Source organism: Haliotis asinina, chromosome 7, assembly GCF_037392515.1.
Source record: "Haliotis asinina isolate JCU_RB_2024 chromosome 7, JCU_Hal_asi_v2, whole genome shotgun sequence".
Lineage (NCBI taxonomy): Eukaryota > Metazoa > Mollusca > Gastropoda > Lepetellida > Haliotidae > Haliotis > Haliotis asinina.
Window position 1 is genome coordinate 39,990,739 of NC_090286.1, and position 17,188 is coordinate 40,007,926.

General features: G+C 40.3%; 2 protein-coding genes across 3 annotated transcripts in view; one reads left to right on the top strand and one right to left on the bottom strand.

Moving 5' to 3' along the window:
* The window catches only part of LOC137291751 (DNA repair endonuclease XPF-like), a 20,569-nt gene extending 12,473 nt beyond the window's left edge, over positions 1-8,096 (top strand). Inside the window, exons 14-22 of the mRNA XM_067823255.1 lie at positions 6-122; positions 2,095-2,289; positions 3,047-3,184; positions 3,758-3,886; positions 4,184-4,270; positions 4,532-4,705; positions 5,249-5,389; positions 6,173-6,268; positions 7,406-8,096. Coding sequence (XP_067679356.1) covers positions 6-122; positions 2,095-2,289; positions 3,047-3,184; positions 3,758-3,886; positions 4,184-4,270; positions 4,532-4,705; positions 5,249-5,389; positions 6,173-6,268; positions 7,406-7,648 — 1,320 coding nt within the window. The 3' untranslated portion in view covers positions 7,649-8,096. The remainder of the gene's footprint in view (positions 1-5; positions 123-2,094; positions 2,290-3,046; positions 3,185-3,757; positions 3,887-4,183; positions 4,271-4,531; positions 4,706-5,248; positions 5,390-6,172; positions 6,269-7,405) is intronic.
* On the bottom strand, positions 7,951-16,953 carry LOC137291753 (ras-related protein Rab-1A-like). Of its 2 annotated transcripts, none has more exons than XM_067823259.1 (7): positions 16,777-16,953; positions 15,293-15,365; positions 12,340-12,387; positions 11,880-11,927; positions 11,072-11,167; positions 10,067-10,198; positions 7,951-9,362 (listed from the first exon to the last, which is right to left on the bottom strand). In XM_067823259.1, exons 1-7 carry the CDS (start codon positions 16,797-16,799, stop codon positions 9,165-9,167), a joined length of 618 nt encoding a protein of 205 aa, XP_067679360.1. In that variant the 5' UTR covers positions 16,800-16,953; the 3' UTR covers positions 7,951-9,164. The 2 variants fall into 2 exon arrangements, with proteins under 2 accessions (XP_067679360.1, XP_067679361.1); XM_067823260.1 differs by having other exon boundaries at positions 9,226-9,362; positions 10,050-10,198; positions 16,777-16,855.
* Between the last annotated feature and the right edge of the window lie 235 nt (positions 16,954-17,188).

Here is a 17,188-nt window from a genome sequence, read left to right on the forward strand (position 1 = left end):
TTCAGAGAAAACAGTTTTCAAGGAAAAGAAAGGGTCATGGCAAGGGTGAAAAGTCAGCCCCTGAAGTGTTGACCTTGACCCAGATGATTGATGCAAACAAAGAGTTAGCTGAAGGAGACCAGGTGACAAGATTCATTTCTAAATTACGTATAATTTACGTATTTTTTGCATGTTTAGGACTCTAACAACCTAGTTTGTTCTAAGTCTGCCTGAAGGTGAGACTAGAAAGCATATATCCCCTGAAACCACTGCATCACACAACAGACATTTCATCCGATTGATCACTGGATTGTCTTGTCCAGACTTACTTACAGACCGTCGAGATATAGCTGGAATATTGCTGAGTGGGATGTAAAACTAAACTCACTCACTCACTCACTCACTCACTCACTCCATAGCAGCTTGGTTGAGAACTCTGTATAAGACCTATTGTTTGCCACTAGACTTGTCAGTAGTGCTGCCATGTTGCAATTGGTTAAAGGTCACATGCAACCAAAAAATCAAACATAATTAAAACACATTTATCACTTATTCATGACATATAATATACATTGCTGCTTTTAAAAAAAACAATAAACAAAATTATAAGCGTACAATCGCGATTCAAAAGTGCAATATTTTGTGCTTGGGCTTACTTCCCCCGAAACGAAGCCCTAGGGAGACCGAACCCAGTCATAGCGGGTGGATATGCACTCAAGTGTAACGATGGCTTCCGATTGGCTGTTTCATTTGCTGATATGCTGAGGGTTCATTGTGTGTACAGAAAGATGATCTGTTTGATGGGCATTTTAGAAGTATAGCCAGTCACAAGAAAGTAAGATTCTTTATGGATAACAACTTACTTTTTGTGTACTTGATACGTCGTTTCAGTATGGATTCATATACTGTTGTCAAACAAAATCATATATACTAAAAGAAGTCGTTATCCATGAAGAATGTATGTAGAGATGTTGGGTTTGGAAAATACATGTTCTCTGAATTTGCCCTCGATCCAATCAAAAATCATGTCAGTAGAGATGGTAAACTAGTGCGTGGCTGGAATCTGTCATTCGTCCAAGTACAAAGCAGGACTTGAAACTGACAAGAGTTTGCACCAGTTTCCGTCAGATCCAGTCATCCGAAAAAAATGAATGTAGTTTGTTTGCAACCCACAGACATAAAACATGTCATGTGTATCACACGTGCCTAATTACATAATGTGGCAGACACGGGACTCGGGTGCACGAGTCATAAATCAACTTATTTTCTTTATGTCGTATAGTCTGATGGGTGTTAAGTTCAAATTGCACGTGGTCAGTGATTGAAGCTGTGTATTGCATGTTGTCTTTAGCAGACAGGCAGACAGACATATAGGTGTGAATAAATCAGGCACTGAGCTTTCCCTGTGACAGAGACTGCTTACCACAATCAACAAGTTGTTTTACGTAATGAGTAGATTATTTACTTGTTTGTGTACACAACCAAGATTAAACTACTGCTCACGATCTTAGACGCTGGGCATGCATACTGTTTCAAGCTCCGGGAGCCTATTCACTGCGCATGCGTTATGGAGGCAGCGCAGCACAGCTGTTGAAACCAGTTTTCCCCCCAGCGCTGGGGGGAATTTAGTGAAACGTTTGAACTCCGATTTCGCGGGCTTTTTTTTCATCGCGGTTTTTTTCAACTTTATAGGTTGAATTGGCATTTTTTATGATTCGTTTCGGCAAGTGCATACCTAAAGGTACCAGAATCTGCAAAGTTGTGTTTTACGTTGCATGTGACCTTTAACACTGTCTTTGTTCCCTAGGAACTGTCTTTGCTTATGCTGTCAACCACTGGGCTGCTTGGCCCTCATTGGATTGTTACACCCAGGCATGAAATCTTATTCTGATGTATGACATCTCTGTGAAGTGTTTACTGGAGGACTGGATACATTTGGTTTGATGTTTGTATTTGTTCTGACAGGTGTGATGTTTACCATCATACCTAACAGAACCACATGGAATCTGAATTCTGCACATGTTTTACCCAGGCTGTTGTCACATTTACTCATACTATTGGTCACTAGGTGACATTGTGTTGATTTCTTTTTTATTAAGAGCATTTTTTCTGCAGCATTCTGATACCTCTGACGACACCCCCCTGTCATCTCAAGATGCCTACTATGGTGTTCTCCCAGAGCCGTTGACCATTCTGCACCCCCTCCACGGCTGCACTGATCCTCATGGACTGACCCGCACCCTCAGGGAGGTGGAACCCAGATATGTCGTGTTGTACGATGCCGACATGCAGTTTGTACGACAAATAGAGGTGGGCATGCAGGACCTTTTTTGTAACCAAAATACACCTTAGCTCTTGGTAGATAAAACTATCAGTGTTGAATTTCTCAGTACCCAAGATGAAAACTTCCCTGTGGTATATGAAAATAATTGCTCTGTACCAATATTAATGAAATAGATCTACTTCTTATTTCATAAGTCTATTTTGATGCAACATTTTGATATACAGTCAGACTGCATTAGTTTCGGCCCTGATAAACCAATTCTCATTATATATGAACAGTAGCTAGCTAATTGATAAGTGAGGTGACCCTTATTAGTTGAAGATGTCGTTACTGCCATGACTGCCATTGGTGATTTCTTTGAACTCAAGGGCCTGTGAAGGTCTGGGGTAGAATAGACCTTCAGCAAACCATGCTTGCCATAAAAGGCAACTATTCTTGTTGTAAGAGGCGACTAATGGGATTGGGTGGTCAGACACGCTGACTTGGTTAACTCCCATCATCGGTTCCCAATTGCGCAGATTGATGCTCATGCTGTTGATCACTGGGTTGTCTGGTCCAGACACAATTATTTACAGACCACCGCCATATAGCTGGAATATTGCTGAGTGTGACGTAAAACTAAACTCACTCACACACTTGTTTCAGTAGTCTTCGGATTAACACAGCTTCACCATAAATCATTATACAGTGGCCAAGCAGGATGCTGTAGTATATATGTTGATGGCCCAGGTGCAACACGTGTCCAGTGCATACCTGGTAATATATTCAGGTAAAACTTGACAGGTGTATCGTGCCACACGTCCTGGCATCCCGCTGAGAGTGTACTTCCTGTTGTATGGCAGCTCAGTAGAAGAGCAGAGATATCTGACCACACTCAGACGGGAGAAGGATGCCTTTGAACATCTCATCAAACAAAAAGCTGTGAGTGTCAATAACAAGGGTGGAACCCTGCCATTTAAAACAGGGGTGGTAATTTATGATGGGTGTTTATTTTGGTAGTGTTACTGATCTCATTATTTCACTGAGCAGCCATTATAGCCAATAAGTTCATGGTCCCGAAATAATGCCACTGTTTTTTGTAACCACCATCGCCAGAGGGGCAGTTGGGTAGCCTAGTGGTTGAAGCGTTCACCCATCATGCCAAAGTCCTGGGTGCTATTCCCTACATGGGAACAATCTATGGAACCCATTTCTGGTGTCCCCTGCCATGACATTGCTGGAATATTGCATTAAAATAAATCTAACCAACTCACTCAAATGACAGGATTTCCAAAACTCATTAGCTTCTACTGAAACACAGGGTCCCTGTTTAATGTTTCCAAAAGGCTTTTATACCGAGGGCTTTCTCCTGTTGGACCTCACATGGGTACTATGTGTGAGGCCCATTTTCTGGTGTCCCCGGCCGTGATATAACTGGAATATTGCTAAAAGTGGCATAAAACCAAACTCACTCACTCACTCACTCACTCACTCACTCATGTTTCTTGAAAACAGACAATGGTGATCCCAGAGGAGAGGGATGGTAAACTGGATGACGACCCTAACCTAGCACGAGGGACCACTCCAGCAAATGAAACTGTCAGCTCTCGGAAAGGGGGCACAGTCAAGGAAGTTCAGCAGAGAGTAGGTTCAGATACGTGTTTAGATATAGATTTTTAGGATTTGAAATGGATGAAAATTTGTTATTGATGACAAGTGGTCAGTATCGCTGATTGTATATTGTTGGATAACTTGAAATATACAAATAAATTGCTTTGCAACTTCTTTGGCACATATTTGTACCTTGCTTTTCATAATGAATTCATTATTCAGTATAATTGTAAATGTGGTAATTTTGAAAAAATATAAAGTACTCTAATTGTCTGTTATTGGAATAGCTCTATGTTTTCTTCTGATCGTGGATGATAATTATGGTTCTAGGTGATAGTGGACATGAGGGAATTTCGCAGCGAATTACCGTCTCTTATTCATCGGAAAGGAATTGACATTGAACCAGTTACAATAGAGGTGAGTGGGATTGTTTAAGAAATCTTTTCTATTTAAGCTATTTAAAGCTAAATAATTGTCTTTATTATTGCCAAATAGGTCTACACTGATCTGAGGTCTGTTATGACTTTGCCATAGTAAGCTATGTTCAGATGTCTGAAGACCTTGAGGCAGGCAATTTTAGACTTTCCTTTCACACTGTTGACTGACAGACATGATCTCGCTTTTGCTGTATCATCAGTTGCCATAGTTACCTGGTTTGTTTTTCAATTTTATGCACAGGTGGGCGATTACATCTTGACCCCTGACATTTGTGTTGAGAGGAAGAGTGTGAGTGATCTGATTGGTTCACTCAACAATGGCCGACTCTACAACCAGTGTGTCTCCATGTGTAGATTTTACAAGAGGCCCGTGCTGTTGATTGAATTTGATGCCAACAAGTCCTTTGCTCTCCAGGTGGGTAAAACTGACATATTAGGCCTATGTTCATGACATTAGCTAATAAAAGTGTTGCTAATTGAGCTGTCAATAAGGGTGGTATTTAATTTTGTTTATTTAATCATTGTTAACAAGCTGGCAAAGGTGTCTGGTGTGTAGGAACTTCAGAGTTACATCCCTTTGTGTCAGGGGATCTGATGTTTTGGGTTCGAAACCCATGTTTGCCAAAGTTATAAGACTAGATCTTTGACCACTGTACACAGAGTCATGCCACATTGGAAGAGAGAACAATTTACAGCCTGCATCACTTTTGTCAGGGGATGATTGGGTAGTCCAGTGGTAAATCTTTCGCTCATCACACGAAAGACCGAGTTTGGCGCCATCATATTGCTTGAATATGTCTAAAAGCAGAATATAACTATATTCACTTGCTCACTTTAGCAGGCATGACATAACATGACTGAAATACTAAACTAAACAGAAGACGATATGTGCCATGACATACATTCTTTACATATGATAAATGTTGACAATGTGTTCAAATTATGTTGTTGCTTGTAGGGCAAGTATCCTATGTCAAATGATATTTCCATCCAAGATGTATCATCCAGACTGTCCATCTTGACCTTGCACTTCCCCAAACTGAGAATCTTGTGGTGCCAGAGTCCCTATGCAACTGCAGAATTGTTTGAGGAACTGAAGGTTAGTCTAACAATATACACACTTTGAACTGATGGAGAGACTCCATATTATTGATAGTACCACTCATAGCGTCTTATGTTTTAATAACTTGAAATAACTCTAATTAACTTAACATACAGTCTATGTTTAGGGAAAGGAAACATTGTTGATTTCTTTTCTTTTGAAATATTAAGTTTTTAATTAAGATTTGATGTATAACAGTTTGATACAAAATGAAACAAATACATGTCATGACAGGTCATCTTTTATGGAAGTAAATGCTGTTTTGCTGGGATGCTGAAGACGTTTAAAGATGTTTAATGTTTCATTAATAAACTCATGCTACTTCTGCACATTCCCATTACATCCCTTTTGATGGTGGAATACAGTTTCATCACTGTTGGTTTGGTCATGTAATGAGGTGAGGTTGTATGGTGCGTCAATAAAAAAGTCTTTGATTGAGCCCTAGGAGCACATGATCAAATCATAATATGAGAAGAGAACTGTTTCTCACTGATTATGAGTAATATCCTGTTCTGGACAACCTTTCACAAATCACGAAGATAATCAAAGTCACTGAGGTAACAATAGTGCAGTGTTAAAGAATACGAGTTAAAGTTACCCTTAGTTGAGGTTGGTTTGTGAAAGGAGCCCTTGGCCAATTTGAAATTCAAAGATTCTTTAAATCTTTTTCTTCTTGTGGGAACTTTGTTTACAGTGGTAATTTTTGGTTCAGTTTGTATGGACAGGATATATTGGCTTTGCCAGTTTTCAATATGTAGATGCACTGAACATATTTTACAGAAAGGGCGTCCTCAGCCTGATGCTGCGGCTGCAATGACTGTGACGACTGGGGAGGGAACAGTGGAGTGGACAGACAAGTACAACCACAGTCCTCAGGTGAGTTGCTACTGAAGATATTGTTGTAATACAGTATAATACAGAGATGTGAGTTGTTAGTGAAACCCTTTGTGACAGGTAGTGATGCAGTGTTGTACAGGGAGACTGAAGAAGTCACCTCATTGACACTGAAGACGTGTTGAGCTTCTTGCAAAATATCTGATGAGAGCAAACACTTTGAGTTACCTCCCTTTGCTTATCAGTGAAATTAGTTTCAGTAGTTCATATTTGCTGTGCCTTGAATTCTTGATAATTGTCTACTTCACTGCATTTGTTCCATAGTTCTCACTGTGATGCATGGAAATGACACAACTTCTTGATGCTGATCAACTTCTTTATTCTAGCAATAAGAATAATATAAGCGGTATAGGTGCTTATACCGTTTTCATGCATGTGACAATGGCGATGTTTCAGTACAGGTTCTTATACCGTTTTCAAGCATATAATAATGGTGACATTTAGCAATAGGTTCTTATATCGTTTTCAGGCATATGACGATGGTGACATTTCAATATTGGTTCTTATACCGTTTTCAGGCATATGACAAAGGTGACGTTTTGGTATAGGTTCTTATACCATTTTCAGGCATATGACAAAGGGGAGGTTTCGATATAGGTTCTTATATCGTTTTCAAGCGTATGACAATGGTGATGTTTCGATATAGGTTCTTGTTTTCAAGCATATCATGACAATGTGCCTTTCCAAAATTGGACAAGAATGTCCCCCTGTTTGCACAGTATTAACTAGAGCTGTGGTATCATAGTATCGATAATCATGATATTTTATCAGATGATAAATATATCGATACTTTTTTTCGTATTGTGATATGTATCATAGGTCTTAAAATTGTTAATTTTCACTAGAAATTGACTTTTATGTCAAAATTTACACTGTTACTTGATATGCTTACACTTATTTAAAGAGAATAACTAAAGATAGTATATCGTGATGTGGATCGAATCGTATCATGTCGTTCCAAGATATCGCAATATGTATTGTATCGTGACTCAGTCTGTGATTATGTATCATCTCTTTAGGTCTTTACAAGACTCTATTCACCTGGATCTAATAATCTGTAATTCACATAGTTTCTAGATTCTTCTATAAATATGCAACACCTTGTTTTATTGGTCACAGGACTTCCTGTTGAGAATGCCAGGAGTAAACTCCAAGAACTACCGCTATATCATGAACAAAGTACAAGACTTGGCCGAGCTGAGTACGCTGTCAGAGGAGGAACTCTCAAGCATTATGGGTAATGCCCAACAAGCCAATCAGCTCTATACTTTCCTTCACACAGAACAGAAACAGATGGAGGCTGCAGCCACCTCAAGCAAATCACGATTTGAAAATAAGAAAGCTTTTAAACGAAAGAGGTGATATCGATTTGAAACTAATTGTGGAAAATACTGAAAAATGTGTTCACTGATGATATTCAGGGATGATGTTCCTTTTCTAAAATGATGACACAAGCTTTTGCCAACTGACTGATATCCAAAGCATTAACTCTTGGAAATTTGACAAACAGATAAAGAACAACACATGGTGCATATTGAACAGGCTTTTTACAGACTGTGAACATGTAATTGTGTCATGGAAATGGTTAGAGTGTCACAAGAACTACTTGAAGAATTAAATGGAGAGGATGAATTTGTTGTGATGGATACTGGAACCTATAAAGACACTCACATTTAATCTGTTATCAAGAAACTTGCTTGAAGTGCTAGAACTGACCAAATGAGGTGCCATTCCCAAATTGACATGGGACAGAAAATATTGTATTTATTAATAAACTTATGTTTAAAAAATGAAATTTTGAAATGATGCATATGCTTGTCTTGTTTTCTGTTTTCCATAAAATGTGATAGCCTCCACTGTCATCAATTACAGAAGTTGCAGAAATACATATTTAATCAGGGAAACATCAACACTAGGTTTCAAAGAATAGACACACATCAACATATTCAATGTGTCTGTTATGGCTACATGTTTAGAATATATCAATCACAGAAACTTGCAGCATCTTTGCAAATCTAAAACACAACCCATCTTCACAGTTCATTTTACAGGAGGGATATACCACTCAATATTTGCTAAGGTAAACAGTCATCTTTATTACAAAAAGTGGTGCTTGGCAAATAATCAGTGTTACTAGTATCCACACATCAATGCCTCATGCTTGCCGTAAGAGGCGAGAGACAGGATCGGGTGGTCAGACTTGCTGACATTGTATCCCAATTGCGTAGATCAATGCTCGAGCTGTTGATCACTAGCCTGTCAGGTCCACACTTGATTATTTACACACTGCCGCCATATTGCTGGAATATTGCCGGGTGCAGAATAAAAATAACCTCACTGACTCTCACAAACATCAGCAATTTGAGTCTATATTTCTAAGTCTATATATGACTGACATATATATGATATACAAATATATAATATCAATAAATTATATGTTATATACACTTGTCGTTTTAAGCCATTCTAGGCAATATGATTCAAAAGAAGTGAAATAACAATATAGCCAGTCTGCCATGTCTGGTGAGTATTGAAATGCATGGCCTCTCAATTGTATAGGTGTTCATTGTTTTTTGAGTAGAATATTTTATAGCTTTCTCACAGTACTGATTTACAAACTGCAAATCAAAGACTAACCAATTATGATATCTTCGCCATCAATACTGATCGCAGCCACTTGGCCACATTTTTATCCAGGAACGATTATATACACACAACGGCAACTCAAGACTCCTTATCAATATTCAAAATATCTTGTCAGATCTAACACACACAATTTGTTCCAGACTTCTCCATCATACAGTCGAACACACTTACCGTACAGAATATTCACCGGTGGGGTTTCAACCCCCGCATTCATACACATTCACAAGTTCAATCAAACGCGACAACAAGGCTTCCGGACTGGGCCGTTAGCAGATAACGTTATGTTTGGGTCACATGTTTCATCTATGTCGGTGACCATGTCCCAGCTGTTGATGATGTCCTCGGCTAGGATACAAAAGACCTCGTCCACCTGACTATTTTCCTTCACGCTGGTTTCCAGGTACGGCATGCCGCGACATTCTGCAAACTCCTGAAATAAGTAAACGTGGACTTTAGGGCACTGTAGCTCACCTTTACTCTAACACTCTCAAGTAGTATTTTAGAATGAGTGAGTGAGTTTAGGTTTAACCCGCTTTTAGCAATATCCCAGCAATATCACAAGAAATGGGCTTCACACATCGTACCTATGTGGAGAATCAAACACGGGTCTTCAGTGTGACGAGCGAGCACTTTAACCGATAGGCGCCCCCTACCGCCTCAGTAACCGTCGTATCTTTGAAGTCAGAGGTGCATTTGAATATCTGTGTTTGTTCGATGTAAAGTTTTGGTACAGATAGTTGTACTCATGTACACGATACTGCAGTCTAAGTGAACTTAGTCTCAGTGTATTTCGTTACACTCCACCACTCAGATTTTCGATTTTCTAATCTCTCTTAGATAGTCGTAAGCGCCATACATTAAAATTAACTTAGCGCTAAGATAGCTTCGAAAATCTAGGCCCAGTATGCCAACCCCACTTAAGTCAACAGGACAGAACGTTTCATTTATATGTACGACCTCGTAAAAAGCAAAAAGTATCCCAATAAATAGTTTGTTTGTTTGTATTTGTTCCACAAAGTCTGTGCCCATACAGCCATTGTCGGCCATCTTTGGAGCATTTTCTTTGACTAGGAAATCAAGCATGATCAGAAATACAATGAGCTAATACAATGTGAACCTGTACAAATGCCTGACCTTGGCTGTGCACTCAGGAACAACCCTGCTTTTGTCCAGGTCTGTCTTGTTCCCTACGATCATCTTGTTGACCCCTTCTGTGGAGTATTGGTCACACTGATGAATCCACCTCTCAATGTTGTCGAATGATGTCTGTTACCATATACAGCAATACAATTACAAACATTCTTACTGTGTCCATACAGTGTCTTAGCTTTACGCCGCTTTTAGCAATATTCCAGCAACATCACGACGAGGGACACCAGATATGGGCTTCGCACAATGTGTCCATGTGGGGTGTCCAACCCAGGTTTTAAGCGTTACCATATACAGCAATACAATTACAAACATTCTTACTGTGTCCATACAGTGTCTTAGCTTTACGCCGCTTTTAGCAATATTCCAGCAACATCCCGACGAGGGACACCAGATATGGGCTTCGCACAATGTGTCCATGTGGGGTGTCCAACCCAGGTTTTAAGCGTTTCGAAAGAACGCTTTAACCACTAGGCTACACTACCGCCCCCAAACATGCATACAGAGCAAAATATGTCTAAACTGAACTATATTATTCTATTACACTCACACACACACACACACAGAGAGAGAGAGAGAGAGAGAGAGAGAGAGAGAGAGAGAGAGAGAGAGAGAGAGCGACAAGGTAGCCTAGTGTCGTATATATACATACACACACACACACACACACACACACATACATACATACATACATACATACATACATACACACATATACATACATACACACACATACATACATACACACACACATACATACATACATACATACATACATACATACATACATACATACATACATACATACACACATATACATACATACACACACACATACATACATACACACACACACTCACACACACATACATACATACATACATACAAACATACATACATGCATGATTACAGCGAGTGCTAAGGATAAGGTTTCGTAAAAATGGACACTAGAACACAAAGAAAGGAACGCCAAGCGTGCAGGTGCTATACCTGACTCGTGATGTCGTACATGATGATGATGCCCTGGATGTTCCTGTAGTAACTGGATGTAATTGCACGGAACCGTTCTTGTCCACTTGTATCCCACTGAAACAATAACATCCACCAAGATGTACACATCACTTTGTGAACTGATTAGCACTGAACAGTTAGAGTGAGTGAGTGGGTGAGTTTAGTTTTACGCCGCACTCAGTAATATTCCAGCTATATGGCGGCGGTTTGTTAATAATCGAGTCTGGACCAGACAACCCAGTGATCAACAACATGAGCTCGATCTGCGCAATTGGGAACCGATGACATGTGTCAACCAAGTCAGCGAGTCTGACCTCCCGATCCCGTTAGTCGCCTCTTACAACAAGCATAGTCCCCTTTTATGGCAAGCATGGGTTGCTGAAGGCCTAGAACAGTTACAGAATATAACATGTCATCTTATAACTAGTCTTGGTTATCTGATGAAACACATTCCAGTATGGATAAATGGTACAATACATTATATGAATGGATCACTGAATACCGGCGATGACACCCTGTCAGGATAAACTGACGCCCCAAAGAAACTTTACAACTTTAAAAATGAAACTGCAAAATTCTAAATTACACAAGTTCAAACTAAACCAGTGCAAGACACATCTTAGGTTGGTGGCGTTAAACAACTAATCAGCTGTACTAGATTGGCGTCGTTAAGTAACCAACCAACTATATTGTTTTAAATGTATGGTGACTTTTTTAAAGTATTCAGTTTACTTGCAGTCCGAGTGTCATTTCTATCAAACAGTGTATTCTGATATGCTATACTTACGATCTGAAGTTTGACCGCTTTGTCTTCCACAAATATCGTTCTGAATTTCTGTAAGAATATGTACATGGAGAGAAATGCATACCGGTATCTCAACGGTATTTCTTTGAAAATAACTGCAAGAATCCATCCTATCACTTTTTTAATCAAAGACATTTTCTTGTTTGTTTTGACTGCTTGTAATGTTAATAATTAACATCGTTTCGGTAGATACGACCCCATGTATAGATAACATTGACAATGACATACTAAAGTTATATCATGATGTATCGTAATTGTACTGGAACGGTGGGTTAGCCTAGTGCCTAAAGCGTTAGCTCATGCCGTGGCCTGTGTTCGATTCCCCTCTTCGGTACAATGTGTGGAGCCCATTTCAGATGCCCCTGCTGTGATATTGCTGGAATATTGCTAAAAGTAGCGTTGAGCCATACTCTCTCACAAAGGCAACTCTATTCATACTTACAAAATCCACTCCAATGGTGGTGTTGAATCTCTCTAGGTACGTGTTCTCCTGAAAAGTATCGAAGCAAGATTATTATGAATATTTGTCGTTGGATTAAACATGGACCCTAATTCTGTTACAGGAATTCGCAGACATCTTGCATCAATGTTCGGATCCGTTAAGATAATGCATAATTGTTTTTCAGCTACCCATGTTTTTTGTAGGAGGCGACTAACGGGGTCGGGTGGGCAGGTTCACTGACGTGGATTACGCACATCGTATCCCAGTTGCGTTGTTCGATGCTCATGATGTCAATCACGGGATTAGCTGGTCCAGACTCAATTTTCATAAACCCTGTGATACTGCCGGATTATAGCTGAGTGTGGCGTGCAGCCAGTAATACAGCTGGGTTGAGAATTGAAGATCCGTCTGAACCAGTTAGTAAAATCAACGGATCACTGATCTAAGCATGTGACAATGAACTGAGACCATCTGGATCCATTTAACATTAAAGTTTAACATATAGTGCATCGTATCTTAACATCTTCGTCATGCACTACCCTACTTAAGAAAAGCTAGTCCTTGTTTTGTTTAGGCTTTAGTCATTGTAGAAAGGCTTGGGAAAATAATGTGATTCGGGGACTGTGAGACAAACTTGGTCCAGGATGGTTATCATAACAGAACGGATATTTAACACCTAGGATAACTGAAATTCCTTTGGACCCACGAGGTCGTTATCTTCCAAATGACACGTGAGTGTCCCAACAAATGTTTGCGTGGGACGTTCAACCTAACATGCAGCAACAATCAACCACGCGCCAATATTTCACAACAGTTCCCGTCTTGAAACACTCTCATCGTGCATGCTCTTTGCACTTTAGCATTTGAACCCTGTTCCACTGAAGCCTGTGATTTCAATAACTGCGATCGCTTTCATTCTCTTTTCACACAGCCAAAGAAGGAAGTACAATGAATCACTTATTCATTAATGTTGTTAATGCTAGTAAGGGGAACATAACCTTTACATATGTTTCTAGATGCAGCTAATACTGCGTCACGTGGACCTGAGGCTATGAGTGAGTGAGTTTAGTTTTTATGCCGCACTCAGCAATATTCCAGCTATATGGCGGTGGTCTGTAAATAATCGAGTCTGAACCAGACAATCCAGTGAACAACAACATGACCATCGATCTGCTCAATTGGGAACCGATGACATGTGTCAACCATGTCAGCGAGCCTGACCACCCGATCGCGTTAGTCGCCTCTTACGACAAGCATAGTCACCTTTTATTGCAAGCATGGGTTGCTGAAGGCCTATTCTATACCGGGACCTTCACAGGTCCTGAGGCTATGAAAGATGATGTTGTAGCCTCAAGCCGCTCCCGTGATGTACACTACTAGAATACCCAGTTTATCTCTGATTCAAGACATTACCTCATCTTTGTTTTTAAAGACAAAAACTGAGACCAGCGACCATGTTACTCGCTTGTTTTATGAACTGACTCGGATATGCATGTATTTAAGTTACTCAACAGTTTACGATTTATCCAAAAAGCATTCGTACCTTTCATTCTTCATGATCCGTTAAATATGTCACTTGTCGTTGAGTTTTATTATACACATGTATACGTTTGGTTTAACGCCATGTTATTGATAGCCTTCGTCAACACTTGTTGTGTAGGTGTACCATTTCTGTGAAACCAACCAGAAGACGCTGACTGGTTAGAATTGATCTGCAGTAGCCCATGCTTGTTGTAAGAGCCGTCTAACGGGATCATATGGTCAGGCTTGCTGACTTGGTTGACCTACATGTCATCGAACCCCAAATGTATAGATTGATACTTATGATGTTGATCAATTCCTGGAATATTGCTAAATGTGACGTAAAACTAAACTAGCAACTACATATGGCGCTGACAGAAAAGGGCCCTGCATTTGTTGAATCCACGACCAATAAATCTATTCACATTATGGCTACTGCTGGCTCCATGTACCAGTGGCTGCAAAAGCTGACTGTAGATGAAACAAAATGTTTTACATGTTATGCAAATAATTTGCATTTTACTGTATACCTCCTTGAAGAACAAACTTAGTTTGTTATTTTTTCAAGTTGAATCATGTCCAATGCGACCATCACTTGATACGTAGAATATAGAAAGTCATTTTAAGCGCCATCATAGAGAGTGGGAACGTCATGCCAGACACGTTGGCCATCAGAACTGACCAGACTCTCCGACACTCTTACGTCAACAGATGACACGTTCTACAAGACCCGTGAAGGTCCCGGGGTAGAATAGGCCTTCAGCAAACAATGCTTGCAATAAAAGGTGACTAAGCTTGTCGTAAGAGGCGACTAACGGGATCGGGTGGTCAGTTTCGCTGACTTGGTTGACACATGTCATCGGTTCCCAATTGCGCAGATCGATGGTCATGTTGTTGATCACTGGATTGTCTGGTCTAGACTCGATTATTTACAGACCACCGCCATATAGCTGGAATATTGCTGAGTGCGGCATAAAACTAAACTCACTCACTCACGTTTTACAAGACACACCTTCTATTTCCAAAACCTGGGGAACACCTATAACGCTCGGACATACTTCTGAGTAGCCTTCAAACGATGTCCTCAAGGAGTCTGAACCCGAGCCATATATACTATCAGCAAGTTTCAAACGAGCAGACTCTGGTTGTTTGTATGTACCTTTGTATTACCTTGAAGGGCGGAGATTTCAGTCCGAAATCCGAGTTACATGAAGTCCGAATTAGTTAGCCTATATGTAATGATAACTTAGTTAACTTCTGCCGGAACCAACAATTCGGTCCGAATTATATAGAAATCCGAGTTACTTAGGGTCCGAGTAAGACAGCTTCCACTGTATGTACATTCATCTACAAAGGTCCAGAGACAACTACATGGGATAATGTGTTGTTAATACAGCCGTGACGGTTGGAAGCATATTGTACATTTACTTACCGTGAACCGGAGAAGAAGGGCCGACTTCCCAACCCCGGAGTCTCCTATAATAAGTATCTTGAAGGTATACTCTCTGGAAATAGAAAATAAAATATTTCCGGAGAAAAAATACAAGTGCAAGTAGTTTTCCATCGTGACCTTTATTTAAACTGGAAAAAGGCATAGATTGTTGGTCGAAATAGGCATACTAAACTGATGAGGTGGTGAACGGGTGAGCGAGATGTGGTCCAAGACGATTTGAGCCGTTTCCAGTTATATCTTGGCACGTGACATTGGTGTGGAAGGGAAGGTATACAAGCTCTGAAGGTCACCATTGCCACGAACGAGAGAGAGAGAGAGAGAGAGAGAGAGAGAGAGAGACAGCGAGAGAGACACACACAGAGAGAGAGAGGGTTTCCACTCACTCTTATGCTTTCTCTTCAATCGTGGCGATGGGGTAGTCTAGTGGGTAAAAAGCGTTTGCTCGTCACACCAGAGGGCCGGGTTCAGTTTCCATTTCTGGTGAACCTCGCCATGACGATGGTAAGATCATACTAAATGTGTAAACTAAACCCATCCTCCCTCATTATTGCAACACAGAAAGTTGTGAATGAATGACCATACCAAATACTAAATGAATACACTTGTCAAAGATTAATTAACACTCTTAATTAGCGGATTGATATGTCGACTCTTTACATGTTATCTTGCGGTTATGGCGGCATGTTTCCTTGCCTTGATATGACATACTAAGAGTCGACCTGTGTGGACGTGGTGTAAAGATAACTAGGTCACGCGTTTTGTCATGAGATAATCTTGTAAACAGAAACACAGAAATACTTTCCGCAGGGAAACATTCATCAATATATCACACATCTGTACGTCAATATTATCTCCCTCCACACAACAAACTCTTTGTAAACATAGGCTGCAATAAACTAGCGTAATAATAACTTTGGAATGTCGCTCTCTTTGTACATCGTGCATATATATTGACTAGGACAAGACCATTCACCCTACTGAGAGCTCACACCAGATAGCCGGTGTGCGTGTACTGCTGAGAGTAAAAAAAATACGCATGACGTGTGGAGACGATCGACAACTATGTCAAAATGATGGGAAATAACCAGACATTAACACAGCATGTTCACTATGAGGACTTGACTTGACATCTCCTGTGAAAAATTTTGAACGAGGTTATCGCTATATTCTTATTACCAGCATCAGAGCGGAATGTCACCTGACCCTCGGAGGAACGCAGTGATGATGTCGCACGCTTACCACCTTGATGGAAACGTCGAATTTCAAACAGGTGTCGACATGACAAGGACCGTTATCTAGGATTCGAACCCAAGACCCATCATACTACCACATGGTAACCTGTTTCACTACCCCCACCAGAACTATGAAAATACTCAAAACTGTATTGCAGAGTGATTTGGTTACATTCAAAGTGTTCATTCGTGATGGCATCATTCAGTTCCAAATACGGAAGACAGACTTACGGTTCCGGCAACTGAGAACTCATCCCAAGTTTCTTCCACCTTTGCTTCTTAGTGAGACACACACCACAGCGTAAATAAATTATCCTTCCATATAAAGTGACTTTGATAGCATCGACATGAGAGCGCTGTGTGCCTAACAGTAAACTTGTACAACTACAAGCTATGAATTCATCGGTCCTATTAATAGCTCCCTGTGACGACCGGCCCACTGAAATAGACTGCGGTTACTGATACACCTCTATATTGTGATTACACGAAGGTTAAAGGCCACGCATGATACTCCGTGATGACACTGTCCCACTTTCCCATTGTTTGAATGAACACATTCACTGCGAAGTTTTGTACGACTATCAGTTGTTGGGCTTAAAACGCCATGACTGGATACATGTGTCGTATTATGGGACTTGAGATA

Coding starts and splice junctions, on each gene's coding strand:
- LOC137291753 (XM_067823259.1), bottom strand. CDS start 16,799: ATGAGTTCTCAGTTGCCGGAACC. Junction 12,388..15,292: donor CCCTTCTTCTCCGGTTCACG/GTAAGTAAATGT, acceptor GATACTTTTCAG/GAGAACACGTACCTAGAGAG. Junction 10,199..11,071: donor TGTACGACATCACGAGTCAG/GTATAGCACCTG, acceptor ATATGGTAACAG/ACATCATTCGACAACATTGA.